The sequence below is a fragment of the Rhinoraja longicauda genome, chromosome 13, assembly GCF_053455715.1.
Source record: "Rhinoraja longicauda isolate Sanriku21f chromosome 13, sRhiLon1.1, whole genome shotgun sequence".
NCBI classification, from domain to species: Eukaryota; Metazoa; Chordata; class Chondrichthyes; order Rajiformes; family Arhynchobatidae; genus Rhinoraja; species Rhinoraja longicauda.
Window position 1 is genome coordinate 27,415,350 of NC_135965.1, and position 16,406 is coordinate 27,431,755.

General features: G+C 38.9%; 1 protein-coding gene across 4 annotated transcripts in view; it reads right to left on the reverse strand.

Annotated features, from left to right (window-relative positions):
* wdr33 (WD repeat domain 33) overlaps positions 1 to 16,406 on the reverse strand; it is a 102,257-nt gene that overhangs the window by 49,492 nt on the left and 36,359 nt on the right. For 3 of the 4 annotated variants that reach the window (XM_078410652.1, XM_078410656.1, XM_078410654.1), the window contains exon 7: positions 16,196 to 16,293. In XM_078410652.1, the coding sequence (XP_078266778.1) occupies positions 16,196 to 16,293 (98 nt within the window). Of the gene's footprint in view, positions 1 to 10,575; positions 11,766 to 16,195; positions 16,294 to 16,406 lie in introns of those variants that run through there. The other variant, XM_078410653.1, reaches the window with a different exon arrangement.

The window sequence follows — 16,406 nt, forward strand, 5'->3', positions numbered from 1 at the left end:
TGGGATAAATAAAGTTCTATTGTATCGTATTATATCGTAAATAGGACCAGGTTGATTCCACCCAAGAGTTTTAAAGGAAGCATGAGGCATGTACAAATACATTTGCTATAATTTACCAAAGCTGTCATGAATTGCCAACTGATTGGAAAGCTGTGCAAGTAGTTTCATTATTTAAGAAAGATGAGGTGATGGTGGATGAGCAATTAGTTAGCCGAATAGTTGTCAAGAAATTACTTGAGTCATAGTGGAAACAAGTGATTAAAGACAAAAAGCTCCAGGTGATCAGACAGAGCAGGACAACATTATACTGGGTAGACAAGGCCTGATGAAATGGAAGAGGTAATGAACAAAGGAATATCTATGGACATTGTCTGGATGGGTTTCCAGAAGTCATTTGATGAAAACCCTCGAGGTCAATAAAATAACCAATTTTATTAATGGGTTTGGAGAAAATTTGTAGATCTCAACATGAAATTGGCTGAACAGCCGTAGACAGGTCAGGATGATGAGCCAGTGTCAAATCTGCAAGCTTTGACTATTGGGTCCAGGATATGTGTTGGGGCAATTCATTATACTGAGATGTGACTGAGATAGAAAGCAACATATCCAAGTCTGAGGATAACACAAAAATATATTGCAAACGCTACATATGAAAAGCATTACATTACAAAAATATATTAATACCTGGTGAGTGTTAACAGTTTCGCAGATTTCAACATGGACAAAGTGTGAGGTAATCCACTTTGAGCTGAGAAGATAAGAATACTTTCTGTGGTGATACACGAGAACAGATCCAATGTGACTGCAATGTGGTCACATACAGAGATCATCAGAATCTCATGGACAGGTACAAAAAGACAAATGTAATGCTGACCTTTACATAAACTACAAAGAAATAAAAGTTAGATGGCAGCTATGGAAAACACCAGTTGGATCTCAGCTGGAATAATGAAATCAGTTTTGATCACAACTGTAAGGACTTGGCAGGGTAAATCAGTTAACAATTCTCCTGGCTGTAATGGCAAGGACCAGAGGTCAGTTACAAATAAAGGGCCAGCCATTCAGGGAACTGATGAGAAGAAATTCCTTCACGCAGTCTTGCGATTTTAAAAAAAATTTGCCCGAGAGGTCTGAGGATGATCCGTCCGTCACCGAGTATGTTCATAGCAGAACCTTTAGGTGTAATGAGAATCAATGAATGTGGACAGTGCAAATATTGTGATAAAACAGGCAAGGAGTAGAACAATTTACTCCTATGTGTTTCAATCTGAGAAATATTGTCTGAGGAAGGAGCGCAGCATGAATTTATCGTAATGAAACCAGGATTCAGAGGGTTAAACAATATGGAAAGAATACATAAACTAAGGTTGTACTTTATGGAATGTAAAGATTTGCAAGGTCAATTGCTAATTTTATATGTAACACCTTTAACCAATTGGCTTAAAGGATACAAGGCAAAGCTTGAAATATAGTATCACTTCAGAGACATGGTATAATGATTGACATCTGTGCCTAAAGATATGTGCACATACATTTGAATGCATATATCATTTCCAATGTTAGCCTTCATTGAAATGAAGTGTGGCTGATATTAAAGATGCAGTGTATGCTGACTCCATTATTTCCACAACTGAACAAAACTATCACAAGATTCTTGACAGCCGCCGAGTTAAAATAACCCTTCCCCAAAGAGCTGGATTTAAATGTGATGTTCCTGTGATAATACAAAGGCCGTATTCAAAATTCCTATAATATGGAGTTCCCTCCAATATTGAAAAATAGAACGGATATTTGTGCCAAGTTTTCCAGTCACACAGATTTATGCAAGAGGTAGCATGGTTCTTTATATGACAACGTACAAAGCACACTGTTCCTCTTCTTTCTCCCATCACACACCCATGATGTAGTCGGAACAAGTTGGGGCTTGGCTATACTGATAAAAAGGCTTGAACTGTAATTTAACTAAGGTCACTACTGAACCTGAAATTCAAGTTCAATGTTCACACGCTACCACTTAAACCTTGAGAGTTCGCTGCCCAAGGAAGACTTCCACCAATCTTCAAACAGGTGGCCAAAAGCAAGTGTGTGTGCGCGCGTGCATGTGTGTGAGCATGCATGTGTCCATCCTCACAGAATTGCAGCAATCAGTAGAGGGAGTGCATAAATAAGGGAGGCAAGGTCAAGCAGGCAGGCATGTGAGAATGAGAATGTGCTGGGCCAGTAAGAGTGCAGGAAAACGGAAGAGTTACTTCCAGTGATAATACAAAGGCTGCATTTAATTTTCCTTTAATGTGGGCTTTCATCCAATACACTGAAAAATAGAACAGATATTTGTGCCATCTTATTTAGTCAGATTTATGCATGAAGTGGCACGGATCTTTTAATAGTTGCACAAAGCACACTTTTCATCTTATTTTTCTCCATCACATGCCCTTGATTTAGTTGGAACTATTGGGGCATGGCTACACTGGCACAAAGACTTCCTGTGAACTGTAATTTAACTAAGGTAATATAAAGTCACTAGCAAAACTGGAATGGGAAGAAAAATGACAGATGGAGTTTAAATTGAACAAGTGTGAGGTGTTGCACTTGGAAGGTTAAATGCAAGTGGAAAATATACTATTTTGGCATGATCCTTTACCCCGTTGATGTACAGGGATTTTGGAGTCCAAATCCATAAATCCCTAAAATTGGGAACACAAGTAGACAGAGTGGTAAAGAAGGGATATTGTATACTTGCTTTCATAGAGTGACGCATCAACTATGAGTCAGGAAGTCACAATACAGCTTTGGTTAGGCCCCAGTTGAAGCATTGTGTGCCGTCTAGTTTGCCAGAATACCTGGATTAAGGGGTATTAGTTACAGGAAGAGAGTGGACAGATTTGGATGACTTTCTCTGGAAAGCTGGAGGTTGCAGGGAGACCTGATAGAAGTATATAAAATTATGAGAGGCAGAGAGTAGGCAGGTTGGAAAAATCCAATACTCGAGTGCCAAGCTTTCTGGTGAGATGGACAAACTTTAAAGGAGACGTGCGGGCAACTTTTTTTTTGCACAGAGGGTGGTGAATGACTGAAACCCGCTGCAAGGGTTGGTGGTTGAGGCAAATATGAAAGAGGCATTTAAGAGACTTTTGGATAGGTAGATGGATACGTAGGGAATGGAATGATATGGAAAATGTGCAGATTAATATGAGATGGTCTTGGCATTATGTTCGGCACAGACATTGTGAGCCGAAGGGCCTGTTCTACTTGGTCTCACCTTCAAAATTTATCTTGCGACAACACTTTTTTAAATTCAGGGGCTTATTTCAAATGTCCAAATCCAGCAAATGTCATCACCAATGCTACAATATGCGCTCTTTTGTTTTGCATGTTGCTTTTGCATATTGGGATATCATGTCTCACAACCAAATAATTTAAATTCATCAGGCAACTTGTAAGTTGCTGTTACAAGTGTTTTTACTAGTGTTCCTTCAAACACTGGTAAAAACACAAACAGACACAATTTGCCGAATAGGGAATGCATTTCACCCGTTTTAGATATCCAGAAACAAGGAAGGATATTTCTACTAGAAATATGCAGTCCCTTTTATTTTAGAGTATCAGCAAATCTTTCTTTCAAAGGTTATCAATGCAGTTGGTAGAACAGAAAACCTTATTGGATGGCACTCAATAGTTTCTAGTCAGCACATGACAATTAGAATTATTCCAAATACTCCAAAGAAAATGCTTTAGATAGCTGCATGGACATGGTCTTCTCGGCCCCAAACTAAAACATACTGTTAATCAATTATTCAATAGAAAGTCTATGACAATATCTCATGATGAGTTACTTGATGGCGTACCAATTAAAGTGAGCCCACATACATTTATGAACATGCTCTTACTCTAACCCAAATCCAATTCTAGCATGTAGTATACCCACATCAGCACACGACTCACTACAATTTGCAATTACATCACATACAGCTTGTTGCTGAAGGCTTTGTAAGCTCTGGAGTAAAGCTGCAGCCCACGATTCACAAGTCTGACATTAGCTGAGCTCACTGATATCTTCAATTTACAACCTCGGAGTACAATGATCAGTGAAATACATTCCAAGCACAAATTAATATAATGGTCTGCACAGACTGGGGCTGTGAACCATTCAGTCACTGGAATGCTGAGGTGTGATTTGGTTTTCTGCAGCAACAGATTGTCTTTGCATCACATTAACATTGAGATGGGGTAGGCAACCGATACATTTGGGAGTCAAATAGTTCATATGCTAAATTAGTCACACCTTGCGTGTACTCAACTGAGACAGAGAAATGAGTGGATCAAGTAAGGTGGCTGGAATTTTTCTTCGGACTAAGGTCTCTTAGTCCTTCACGCACGAGCCTCCTACAAAGCTACAAAGAGAGCCTTGCCATTCAAAACAGCAAGAAGGGTAAAACAAAAAATTATACATAAAAAGCCGGACAAGCGCAAAAAAAGGTAACAATTAAGAGGAAGCGCAGTATGTGTAATTTGAACTAGTTTCACAGAATATGCCAATTTATAGGCAGCATGTTTTTCACTGATCATTGTAATCTGAGGGTACAAATCCAAAGAAACATGGTCTTTTGGTCAATCTCATTTGTGCTGCCCATCATGCCTTTCTTGGTGAATCCCATTTGCATATAATAGGTCCAGATCTCTCTATGCCATTCCTAACCAAGTGCCATCCCAAATGTATTTTAAACATTGTGGATCTATCTGCTTTTTCCATCCATACTGCCAGCTCGTTCAAACCCAAAGTCCCTCTGTACATCAACACTCCTGCCATTTACTGTATATGTCCTACCAGAATTCAACACCTGTTGAAGCATACTGAAGGCATCCATGAGCTCAGTTTTCGATTCCCACTACGTAATTTTAAATGGCCTTTCAAATTTTGCCTAAACCTGTTTGTTACTTTCCAAGAGATGAAATCTCAGCTCCACTTTCATCTGTCAATACTTTAGTACTTTCTCCAGTGTTTCTTCATCCTAAAGTAGAAACAAAGAACTGCAGATGCTGGTTAATACACAAAGTGCTGGAGTAACTCAGCAGGTTAGGCATCTCTGAAGCACACAGATGGGTGGCTTTTCAGGTCAGGTCTGAAGAAAGGTCATGATCCGAAACGTCACCTATCCATATTTCTCCAGAGATGTTGCCTGACATGCCAAGGTACTCCACCACTTTGTGTCCTTTCTTCATCCTTTTTCGCTTTCAGAAATCAGAACTATTCTAAAACTAATGGAGGAATTGCCTTACCTAACTTCTTATTTTATTATTGGGCGGTTAACATTAAAAATATAACCTGCTGGTTGGATGACACTGATCAACAACCGGATTGGTTAAAGATGGAGAAAGAGGATTGTTTACCATTTGATATTGGTGCGATCCTCTTAGCCCCAATAAATTTAAATAAAAAAACATATGGAGGTAATCCGATTATACACAGTGTTATCCGTACCTGGAAACAATTAAAACTTACTTTAAAACTGAGTAAATTATCTGCTTTCCTCCCTATTGCGAATAACCCTTCTTTTAAACCGTCTGTCTTAGATAGAGGATTTGCTCAATGGAAAAGTTATGGAATTAAAAGGGTGGGAGATCTTTATCATAAGGGAACTTTTCTTTCTTTTCAGGAGTTACAGCAGAAGTTCGGATTACATGTTAATAATTATTTTAGATATTTACAACTTAGAGATTATGTGAAATTACACATGCAAGAATATAAATTTAGAGGTCCAGAAACTCTTGATGTATCCCTGAATCGACATTATAATTCAAATAAATTAATATCCTATATTTATAATACTCTCCTAGATACTGACATTCCGTCATCAGAATCATATAGACGAGCATGGGAGGACGAATTGAACCAACTCATAATGCAAGATATATGGGATGAAAGTTTACAACATATACACCAATGTTCATTAAATACTAGACATTCCTTAATACAATTTAAAATTATACATAGATTACATTATTCGAAGACGAAATTAAATAGGATTTTCCCTAGTATCTCTCCTATTTGTGATAAATGTCAATTTCAAGAAGCTAATTTAACTCATATTTTCGTAACTTGCATAAAAATGCAAAATTTCTGGTTGGATATTTTTTAAATCGTTTCTAAAGTTATCGACAAGCAATTGGATATGGATCCAAAATTAATTATATTAGGATTATCAGAACATACTACAAACTTTACAACAAGTCAGGTACATTTTCTTGATTACAGTTTAATAACTGCGAAAAAATTAATACTTAAATTTTGGAAAAAACCAATAACCCCCACAGTTAAAATGTGGACTACGGAAATGACAGAGACCCTGCATTTGGAAAAAATAAGATTTGCCTTAATTGACAAACCTGATTTATTTTTTAAAATATGGTCTCCATTTATTGAATTTTTAGAAAAGTAAATCGGTTTGACACAGGACTAAAATAAAAATTTTAAATTAAAAGTTGAAACTTGAGTTTAGGGTTGGATGTACAACTGTGGTTATTGTCTCCCGAATCTACCCCCTTTAATTTTTATAGTTATACCTTTTTTTTTCTTCTTATTATTCTCTCATCCCAATAGTTTATAGTTTTTTTTTTCTTTCTTCTTTATTTTTTATTTTCTCTCTTTAAAAATTGAAGCTATGTAAGAAATTTGTAACAAATTTGTCTTTTATTTCTATCTGTACATATCCTTTTCAAAAAAAAAATCAGAACTATTCAAGCCTTATCAGACTCATACATAGATTTAGCGTAATTACCCGACTTCTGAATTGCATCTGTAATTTGTCCCTGATTTACTATGCTCAGCATTATGATTTATTCACTTGTATTCTGACATTGTTTATCTTCCAAGCTGTAAACACATGGGTTTTCAATTTACCTGACAATATTTCAATGTTAAACGTTTATCTGCAACTTAACTGCCCTATATTAATTTTAAGATGAAGTTCTGTAAGGCAGTATTTTTGTTCTGTATTATCTGCATTGTAATCTACCCATTCTAGTTTAGCATTAATGTGAACATTAGGTAATTGTCCTTGTCTGTCATCACTAATGAAAATTGTAAGGACCTTGTGAAAAAAACCCTGCATTCCATAAGTACAAACAAGTTAGACAATAGGTGCAGGAGTAGGCCATTCAGCCCTTCGAGCCAGCACCGTCATTCAATGTGATCATGGCTGATCATTCTCAATCAGTACCCCGTTCCTGCCTTCTCCCCGTACCCCTGACTCCGCTATCCTTAAGAGCTCTATCTAGCTCTCTCTTGAATGCATTCAGAGAATTGTCCTCCACTGCCTTCTGAGGCAGAGAATTCCACAGATTCACAACTCTCTGACTGAAAAAGTTTTTCCTCATCTCTGTTCTAAATGGCCTACCCCTTATTCTTAAACTGTGGCCCCTGGTTCTGGACTCCCCCAACATTGGGAACATGTTTCCTGCCTCTAACGAGTCCAACCCCTTAATAATCTTATACGTTTCAATAAGATCCCCTCTCATCCTTCTAAATCCCAGTGTATACAAGCCTAGTCGCTCCAGTCTTTCAACATATGACTGTCCCACCATTCCGGGAATTAACCAAGTAAACCTATGCTGCACGCCCTCAATAGCAAGAATATCCTTCCTCAAATTTGGAGACCAAAACTGCACAGAGTACTCCAGGTGCGGTCTCGCTAGGGCCCTGTACAACTGCAGAAGGACCTCTTTGCTCCTATACTCAACTACTCTTGTTATGAAGGCCAACATTCCATTGGCTTTCTTCACTGCCTGCTGTACCTGCATGCTTCCTTTCAGTGACAGATGAACTAGGACACCCAGATCTCGTTGTATGTCCCCTTTTCCTAACTTGACACCATTCAGATAATAATCTGCCTTCCTATTCTTACCACCAAAGTGGATAACCTCTCACCTATCCACATTAAACTGCATCTGCCATGCATCTGCCCACTCACACAACCTGTCCAAGTCACCCTGCAACCTCATAGCAACTTCCTCAGTTCACACTGCCGCCCAGCCAGAGTAGTTACTCCACTCCTCAAGCCTACTTTGCCATTTAACAAGACCATGGATGACTTTGCAAAAACCTCAACTCCACATACCCATTCACCACAGTAAACTACTGCCTCCTTATCAAACATCTGTCTTAAAAATATTGAAAAACACTGCTTCCATCAAGGAGACTTACAAAAACGCATGATGCACTGAAAAATATGCTTCATCGCCTCCTTAAATGGCCAACTTATTTTTCACGTCCCTCCAATCTGAAAACTACACTTTGTATCTATCCACAGCTTTGTACCCTCAGCTAATTGGTATTATTAATTCACCAATTGTCCTATTTCCACCTACTTCGGTCTTTGTCAAGAGTTTACTATGGGCATGTTATCAAAAGTCTTCTGAAAATACATCAAGGGTTTAGTGCATTTGTCTTCTGCTTCTGTTACTTCTTCAAAGAATACCGTTACCATTGATTAACCATGGCACCCTTTTGGAAATCATGCTATTTTAATTATATTTTCTGCATCTAGTTCTGCTTCTCTCTCTCTTTTAAATTTGATTGTAATCTTTAACCTGGGCAGTGAGCAGAAATGGAAATCGGAATTTTAACAAGGAAAGGATACCAACCAGTGTTACAGAGCATCAAGAACAAATGCCTCACATCTGAGCTATGGAGACCTCTAACTGCTTCTCCTGAAAGAAAATTGGTCATTCTGCCAATGCTTGATCTTACAAAGGATGCTGATCACTGCCATGGCAATTAGATTTATCTCAAAGCTGCTGAGGTATCAGTCATATTGTAAACATAGCACAAAAAGTAAGGAAATTTGTGTTTGGTAGATTATTTCTTTGTTGTAACAATGCTTCTTGGCAATAAATCTTATACCGTTGGAAAGCCTGTTTATTTCCCTTTTAAATGGTGCCACATTTGTAAGGAACATGCATTTGTGGGATGAGCAGCAGAGCTGAGTATGTGGGTTGTGCCCATGAAAAATCTGCCAAATCTTCTCTGCCAATGCCAAACAGCTTATTCTGCCATTGACTCTTGTTCGGTGTTGTTTGGTGGATTGGATGATTGAAGTCTGAAGAAACAAGACATATTGGCAATTTAACAATTTATTCATTTAATAAACAGGAGCCTCAGTAGCGTGTGGAAGAACCATACACAGCCACAACAGCCTGGCACCTCCTCCTCATGCTGGTCACCAGCCTGGTCACACACTGTTGTGGGATGGCATCCCATTCTTCAACCAGCATTTGTCGCAAGTCAGCCAACGTGGTTGTGTTGGTCACTCTGGCACGAACAGCACGCCCAAGCTGATCCCACAAGTGTTCAATGGGGTTGAGGTCAGGACTGCTGGCAGGCCATTCCATCCTCTCCACTCCCAAATTCTGGAGGTAGTCTCTGAGAAACCCTGCTCTGTGGGGGCGAGCATTGTCATCTTGGAGGATAGAGTTCGGTCCCAGACTGTGGAGATATGGGATTGCCACTGGTTGCAGAATCTCATCTCGATATCTCTCTGCATTGAGATTGCCTCCAATGATGACAAGCCTCGTTTTTCCAGTGAGGGAGATGCCGCCCCACACCATCACACTGCCTCCACCAAAAGATGTTACTCTATCGGTGCAGCAATCAGCATAGCGTTCTCCGCGTCTTCTCCACACTTTGACCCTATGATCCAACTGCCGTAGGCAGAATCTGGACTCATCGCTGAACATAACGTTCCTCCACATGTTCAGGTTCCAGTGCACGTGTTGCCGACACCAGCGCAAACGGGCCTGACGTTGAAGGGCAGTCATGGCAGGCCTCCTGGCAGCCCTATGAGACCGGAGATCGGCTGCGTGCAGTCTGTTCCGAATTGTCTGGGCAGAGAGCCATCGGCCATATCGTCCTGCAAACCTTGACTGCAAATCTGTAGAAGACAGCCTACGGTTCCTAAGTCCTGACAGGGTGAGGAAACGGTCTTCTTCGGGTGTCGTCTTCTTGGGACGCCCACTTCGCGGCCTGCTCTGACATCCCCCGTTATATGGAACTTGGCCTTCACTTTGGAGATGGTACTAGGGCTCACTCCAAATAATGCCGCAACTTGGTTTTGCGGAACACCAGCTTGAAGTTGCCCTATCGCACGGGCCCTATCCAGATCAGTCAAACGTGGCATGCCGATTCTTGGAGCAGACACCTACTGACCACTGTAGCAGGGCCCATGCTCACAGATACTGCCAATCAGGCACCTGATTGTCAGCACCTGGGGGTACCAGAAGCTCAAAACAAGAGTCAATAGCAACAGCAGAATAAGCTGTTTGGCATTGGCAGAGATTTGGCAAATTTTTCGTGGGCGCAACCCATATACTCATATGCTCATATACCCATATGCTCTGCTGCTCATCCCACAAATGCAAATTCCTTACAAATGTGGCACCATTTAAAAGGGAAATAAACAGGCTTACCAACGGTATAAGATTTATTGCCAAGAAGCATTGTTACAACAAAGAAATAATCTACCAAACACAAATTTCCTTACTTTTTGTGCTATGTTTACATTTAACATCCCATTAAAGGAAAAATATATTTTAGAATCCATTTACACAATTAACATCTTGAAGCTTGCAAAACATTCAAGATCAACGGCCCAGAAACAACTACATTATATTATCACTAAGCATATTATTTTGTAGAAAAAATACTTTGAAATGTTTTGTTCACATTGCAAGATGTATTATTTCTCAATTCATGAGATGTCCCTAAAACCCAAATCAGCCCAGAACTCACTACACTATTGGGAGAATTTCTCCTTCCACAGCTGTCAAATGTCCCATGATAAATCTTCAAATACTCATTTACATTTCCACCTGCTCTTGAAAATGCCAAGGGATCCCACTACAAGGGAAACCTAAAACGTGCATTCATGCAAATACCGGACCATATATCTTAGCAAAAAAAAATCAACAAATACCCAAATCAGTAATGGGGATGTAAAAGCTACACAATGCTATTTTCAAAACTGCTGGGATCATTGTGAATTCCAGGTCAAACAAAGCTCATTTCAAAAATGAAAAACATTGAAATTGCCTCATAAAATGTGAATGAGCAAGAAAATATATTTCATGTAAAAGTTTGACCCTATCATTGATCCCACTTACAGCTGTCTACTTTGGTCAGCTTTCTTTAGTATTCTAAGCCAGTTTACCATCTTTGTCATTGATTACACTAAAATCTATACCAATGAATAAGAGTTAATAATCTCAAATTTAGAAAATAATCATAAAATTCCTGAAAGTCTTAAGAAATCCCATCTAATGGTCTTCAGGTCATTAATAGGTATAGTCTACACCTTACCATACCCACCAATGTGGTTCATTCTTAAATGACCCTGAAATAGCCTTTCACACTATGAAACTCAAGACCGATAAGTAAAATGCCAGAAATTCAAGTTTTTGCAAGCGTTGTCCAGATCTTGGAATATGAATAAGTAAAAAAAAAAGCATTTACTGCAAAGACGAAAGTCTAAATTGCATCTTCCTTGCTATTCGAATAAAGTCATTAGTGTGAAGCTGAAATCACAATCGAGACTAGATTTTAATAAGAATTTTAGTTACTGGTTGGATCTGCAATTTGTAGGAAAGATCAATTTTAAAGTACATTTGTAGATCAAGTTTACGCATGAGGAGAAAGTGTAAGAAATCATCCAGCTTCATCTCTGGTCCTGATGAAATCCCCAACAACAGCAACTGAAGTTGTGTTGGTTGATGATCTTGAACAAAACGTAGCAGTTATGCAATTTAACTCAATTACATTATCAAAGTTAAATTATATAATTAAATTTAGTGTCTACTAATAGGTAGACAACATCAGTTGGCTAGTACAGTCTTCAATAGGTCTGAACTTGTCCTTCAGGCTCATGGCTCAGAGTAATGCTCTGAATAAAACCTGAGAATATTTACATGCTTCAAGCCATATGAGCTTGCAAATTTCTTCTGCTGAAGTGCTTCTCACTGTATGCTCTTCCACAAAGCATTTGAAAGCAACATAAATGCCTGGGTAAGAGCTAGAAATAAAGATTCCAATAATGTGCTTTATGCAGAATTTGAAGAACTAGCTCGGGTGTAGTGCATTCATGTTCTTCATGGTTTGGAAAATGCACTGTTGGGAAAGGGATGTTAAAATTGCAATGTAAGATTTCCTTTGCCATTCAGTGATAGAGTGAATTGAGACAGCAAATACGAGAAACCTTTGAAAAGATGACTTACTTTGATTAATATATATTCTGAGAGAAATTTCGCATTTTTTATATTTTACGGTACAGCAGTTTTCTGTACAACAGGGAAAAGCAGCTCACATCAAATCCAGCTAATCACTACTATCATCAGCAAAGAGATGGAGGATGCCATCAGCACTGCTATCATCAGGTATTACTTTGCTCACCAATGCTGAGTTTTGGTTTTGCCACAACCACTCCATTCCAGATCTCTTCAAAACCGTGGTCCAAATACGGACCAAACGACTGAATTTCAATGCAGATGAATGCGACTGCCCTTGGCATTGAAGTAGCATTTAACTGGGCGCAGCATCAAAGAACTGATAAAATCGCTTCAAATCCAGCAAGACCTAGATAGGGCATGGGCTGAAAAATGCTAACATTTATGCCACAAAGAGGCAAGGAATGTCCATTTCGAACAATAAGGAGTCCAGCCACCTTACCTGCCCATTAGCACTGATTTTAAGGGTACTTTCATCAGAACAACTGTAGCAGGTCAAGGCAACAGCTCACCACTGCCATCAAGAGTGAATAGAAAAAAACAGCAGGTAAAATATTTCTATTTGTGGCATAGGACACTGACATGACATCCAATTTCAACATAAAATGCTTTCAAAGTAATCTCAGATTTTGAAAATTACAACACGGCACTCTTATATCACACAGACACGTTGACTGTGAATTAAACTGTTAAAAATCTGGACTCATTTTACTTGTCCTTCTTTTAGTCCATGCCTACATCTCTAACTGGCCCAATGGCCAATAAAGAGTCAATCACATTGATGGGAGTCACATAACGATCCTTTCTGATGAACATTAGTGGAGAAGAAGCGATTTCACATTTCACATTATTAATGGGATCTTTTTTATTCTAGATTTTATTTTATTTTAGTTCCCCTGCTGCCATGATGAGATTTTAACTCATGTGCCTAAATCAATGGAGCAGGTGTCTGGATACTAACACAGTAATTTGATCAATAAAGTCAGGGCTAAATTTTAAACTTCAATATTTAAAGTAATCATAACAACATTTATCTAAAGTTTACCCAGTCTGCACAGAGAAACTACATTTTAAATGTTTAAGAAAATGTTTAACACAAAAACCTTGAAACATTTTCAGAAATGAATAAATTTGCAGGAACTTGGCAGCAGCACCTTCTGAACCCAAAATGGACATAGGCATTCAGTGATACAGGGCACTGGAAAAAGTCCCTGCTTCAAGCTCTAATCTATGCAGAGTATTAAGAACGGTGAAAGGTGCCATGGAACACATTCAATCTCATGCAAAGGGAGCAGAAACAAGCATTATAGTCCTAATTTATTACTCGGATGGTTCTGTAAACACTTGGGCAACCCTGATCACATTTGATTATTATCAATCTATCATTTGATTGTTATCAATCTTTTCACCATCTTCTCTGCAACTTGAAAGTGAGAACTTGTTTTCTCACTTTCCCAGTTTTGATGGTTTCCACCCGAAACAGGATCTGTTTATCTTTCTGTTGATGCTGTCTGACCTAAATATTTCCAGTATTTTCACTTTTTGTTTCAGATTTTCAACATCTGTAGTTTTTATGTTGCCTTTGCTTGGTTTATATTTTTGCTCACGAGTCAGGAGGAGGATCTGTAATCATGATTTGACGTCAATAATGCTGCATTATTTAGAGATGCTGTCCTTCAACTAAGACATGGTGCAGTTTTATTTAAAAAGACACAACGTGGTGGAGTAACTCAGTAGGTCAGGCAGCAACTCTGGAGAACATGGACGATGACATTTCGGGCGAGACCCTTGTTCAGGCTGATTGTGGGGGGGGGGGGGAGAGGGAGGACAAAGTTTGTCAAGCAACTGTGTCAGTTGTGAATTGCGAAGCTAGAGGCAGGAAACGAGCATGTAGGGGGGGGGAAGGAACCTGCCATGCTTTGTCCTCCCTCCCCGCTTCTAGCTTCCTTCTCCCTTACCACTACAATCAGCCTGAAACGTCACCTCTCCATGTTCTCAAGAGATGCTGCTGACCTGCTGAGTCACTCCTGCACTTTGAATACTCTTGAGTATTAACCAGCATCTCCAGTTCCTTGTTTCTACAGTTATGTTTATGCCATTTTCAATTCAGTTAGGTTTACCACGACACTTCACTCTCCAATACACCATAGCTGCCACTCACCCCTGTTGTTGCTTCCACCAAGTTATGCAATTATCTACACTGGAAGAAAACTGGAGGTGGCTGAGCTCTCTGATACAGATTTATCTATACAGTCATGAAGCAAATGTTGTGGATAAGCACCCATTCCCTGACTATTAAAAAATCATGCTGATCAACCATTCTCAACAAATAAACTGTCAGCTGTCAAGATTGAATTAGTGTCTGTCTTAACACCATGCAAAATTTGAACATATTCCCATGTTATACAGTTCACTTTGACAATGAAAATCTAAAACAGGGATGCTTTTCAAGGCATAAGAGCCTTTGCTTATAACAGAGTAATTCTAAAATTTGAAAGTCCCGAAATCTCTTGGCATACAATTACAAAAAAAGATAACTATTGTCAAACACAGGTTAGTTTTGTGCAGTCATTATGGACGGACATAAACAACCGTTGCAAATCCTCATTCATCACTCTAAGCTGGAATTGGACATAAACAGTGGCTATCAGATTTTTGCTGTGTTCTTGCACCTGACCCATAACATTATTGATATGGGACCCACTTGCAGATGAATACAAAATTTAGATAGGACTCCAGTACTGCACTGAAGAATATTGCATGGTGGAAGATATTATCTATCACACGAGACATTAAACCATAGGCATATCTGTCAGCCATGTCTGGTAGATGGAAAAAGCACAGCACACATTTTGATGTACTTGGCTAAACTTGACTGGATGCAAATTGACTATGTTCCCTAACATTAATCAATGAAAAGCACAGCATTTATATCGTTCCTGTCACAGCCTTAGGATATCCCCATTACTTCAGTCAATTAAGTACTCTGCTGCAACAAAGTAACTGTTGCAACAAAGGTAAATTATCGTAACTGCATTTTGAACCGCAATAAATAATATAGTAAGATGTTTTTTTAAAAAGCAATTGGTTAAGAAATAAGTATTGGTTGGGTCAACAAGAATAATTCCCCTGTTGTTCTTTTCTGCTCTAGAGCTGAATTTAAGCATGCAACTAATTGGCTCAGCGGTTGGAATGATGTCTACAGAAAGGTGCCCGACAGCTGCAGGATTTCAAAAATTTATTTGTTCACGGAATGTGTAAAGCACTGCTGAAACTCACATATTTATTTTAAGCTCATATGTCACTGAACTCCAATTTGGCGGGGGAAAAACCCCCAACAAGACAAGAGCAGAATGTTCAAATGGCAATTTTCAAACTGCAGAATAGATTTTGATTGTGACTGATTAACAACTCCTTGTATTGACTCATGATTGGTAGTGCAGAGCATGGCTTTCGGATTGTAGAATGTGTATTATGCATGCATCTCAAACAGTTAATTAGTTTCTCAGATTAAATTCTTGGAACCTAAGGTATGTGGATTTTTCACCAGTGAAATAATGATTTCCAAAACTATACTTCTTGCACAGTGCCAACACAAACTGCAAAGTGAGATGCATGTAATAAATTCATCACCTCAGATGAGGATGCATGATATGAGACAGAAGGATGTAAAAGGTAACAAGTTGAAGAGGTGCAGAGTTAATAGGCAAGAACACAAGTTAAAAAAAATATATGACAGGTAGCATTTATAGATATGTTTTACCTGTGCCTTCGATAAGAGGGATAGGGATGTAAATAGCAGACATTTGACTGTCCGAACCTACGTACAAAACTATGTGTGGATTTCTTAATTCCAGGGTGAACATGCGTACTTAAATTAGTCGGCCCAGTATACAGTAGATACAGATCATTTTGCTTTACATACCTCGAAGTATACGTTCCTCGTGGCATCGAAGAAAGTCCCAAATTCGAACTGTGCCGTCATCAGAACATGTGGCAAATTTATTATCCGTTGGTGAGAAACTGTTACATGAAGACACACAGTAGGGGAAAGATGTCAGCATTTAACACGAGCCGAACTGAGCCCAATCTGGCTCATCCTCATATAAGTGTTCTGCACCAATGCATTCCATTAG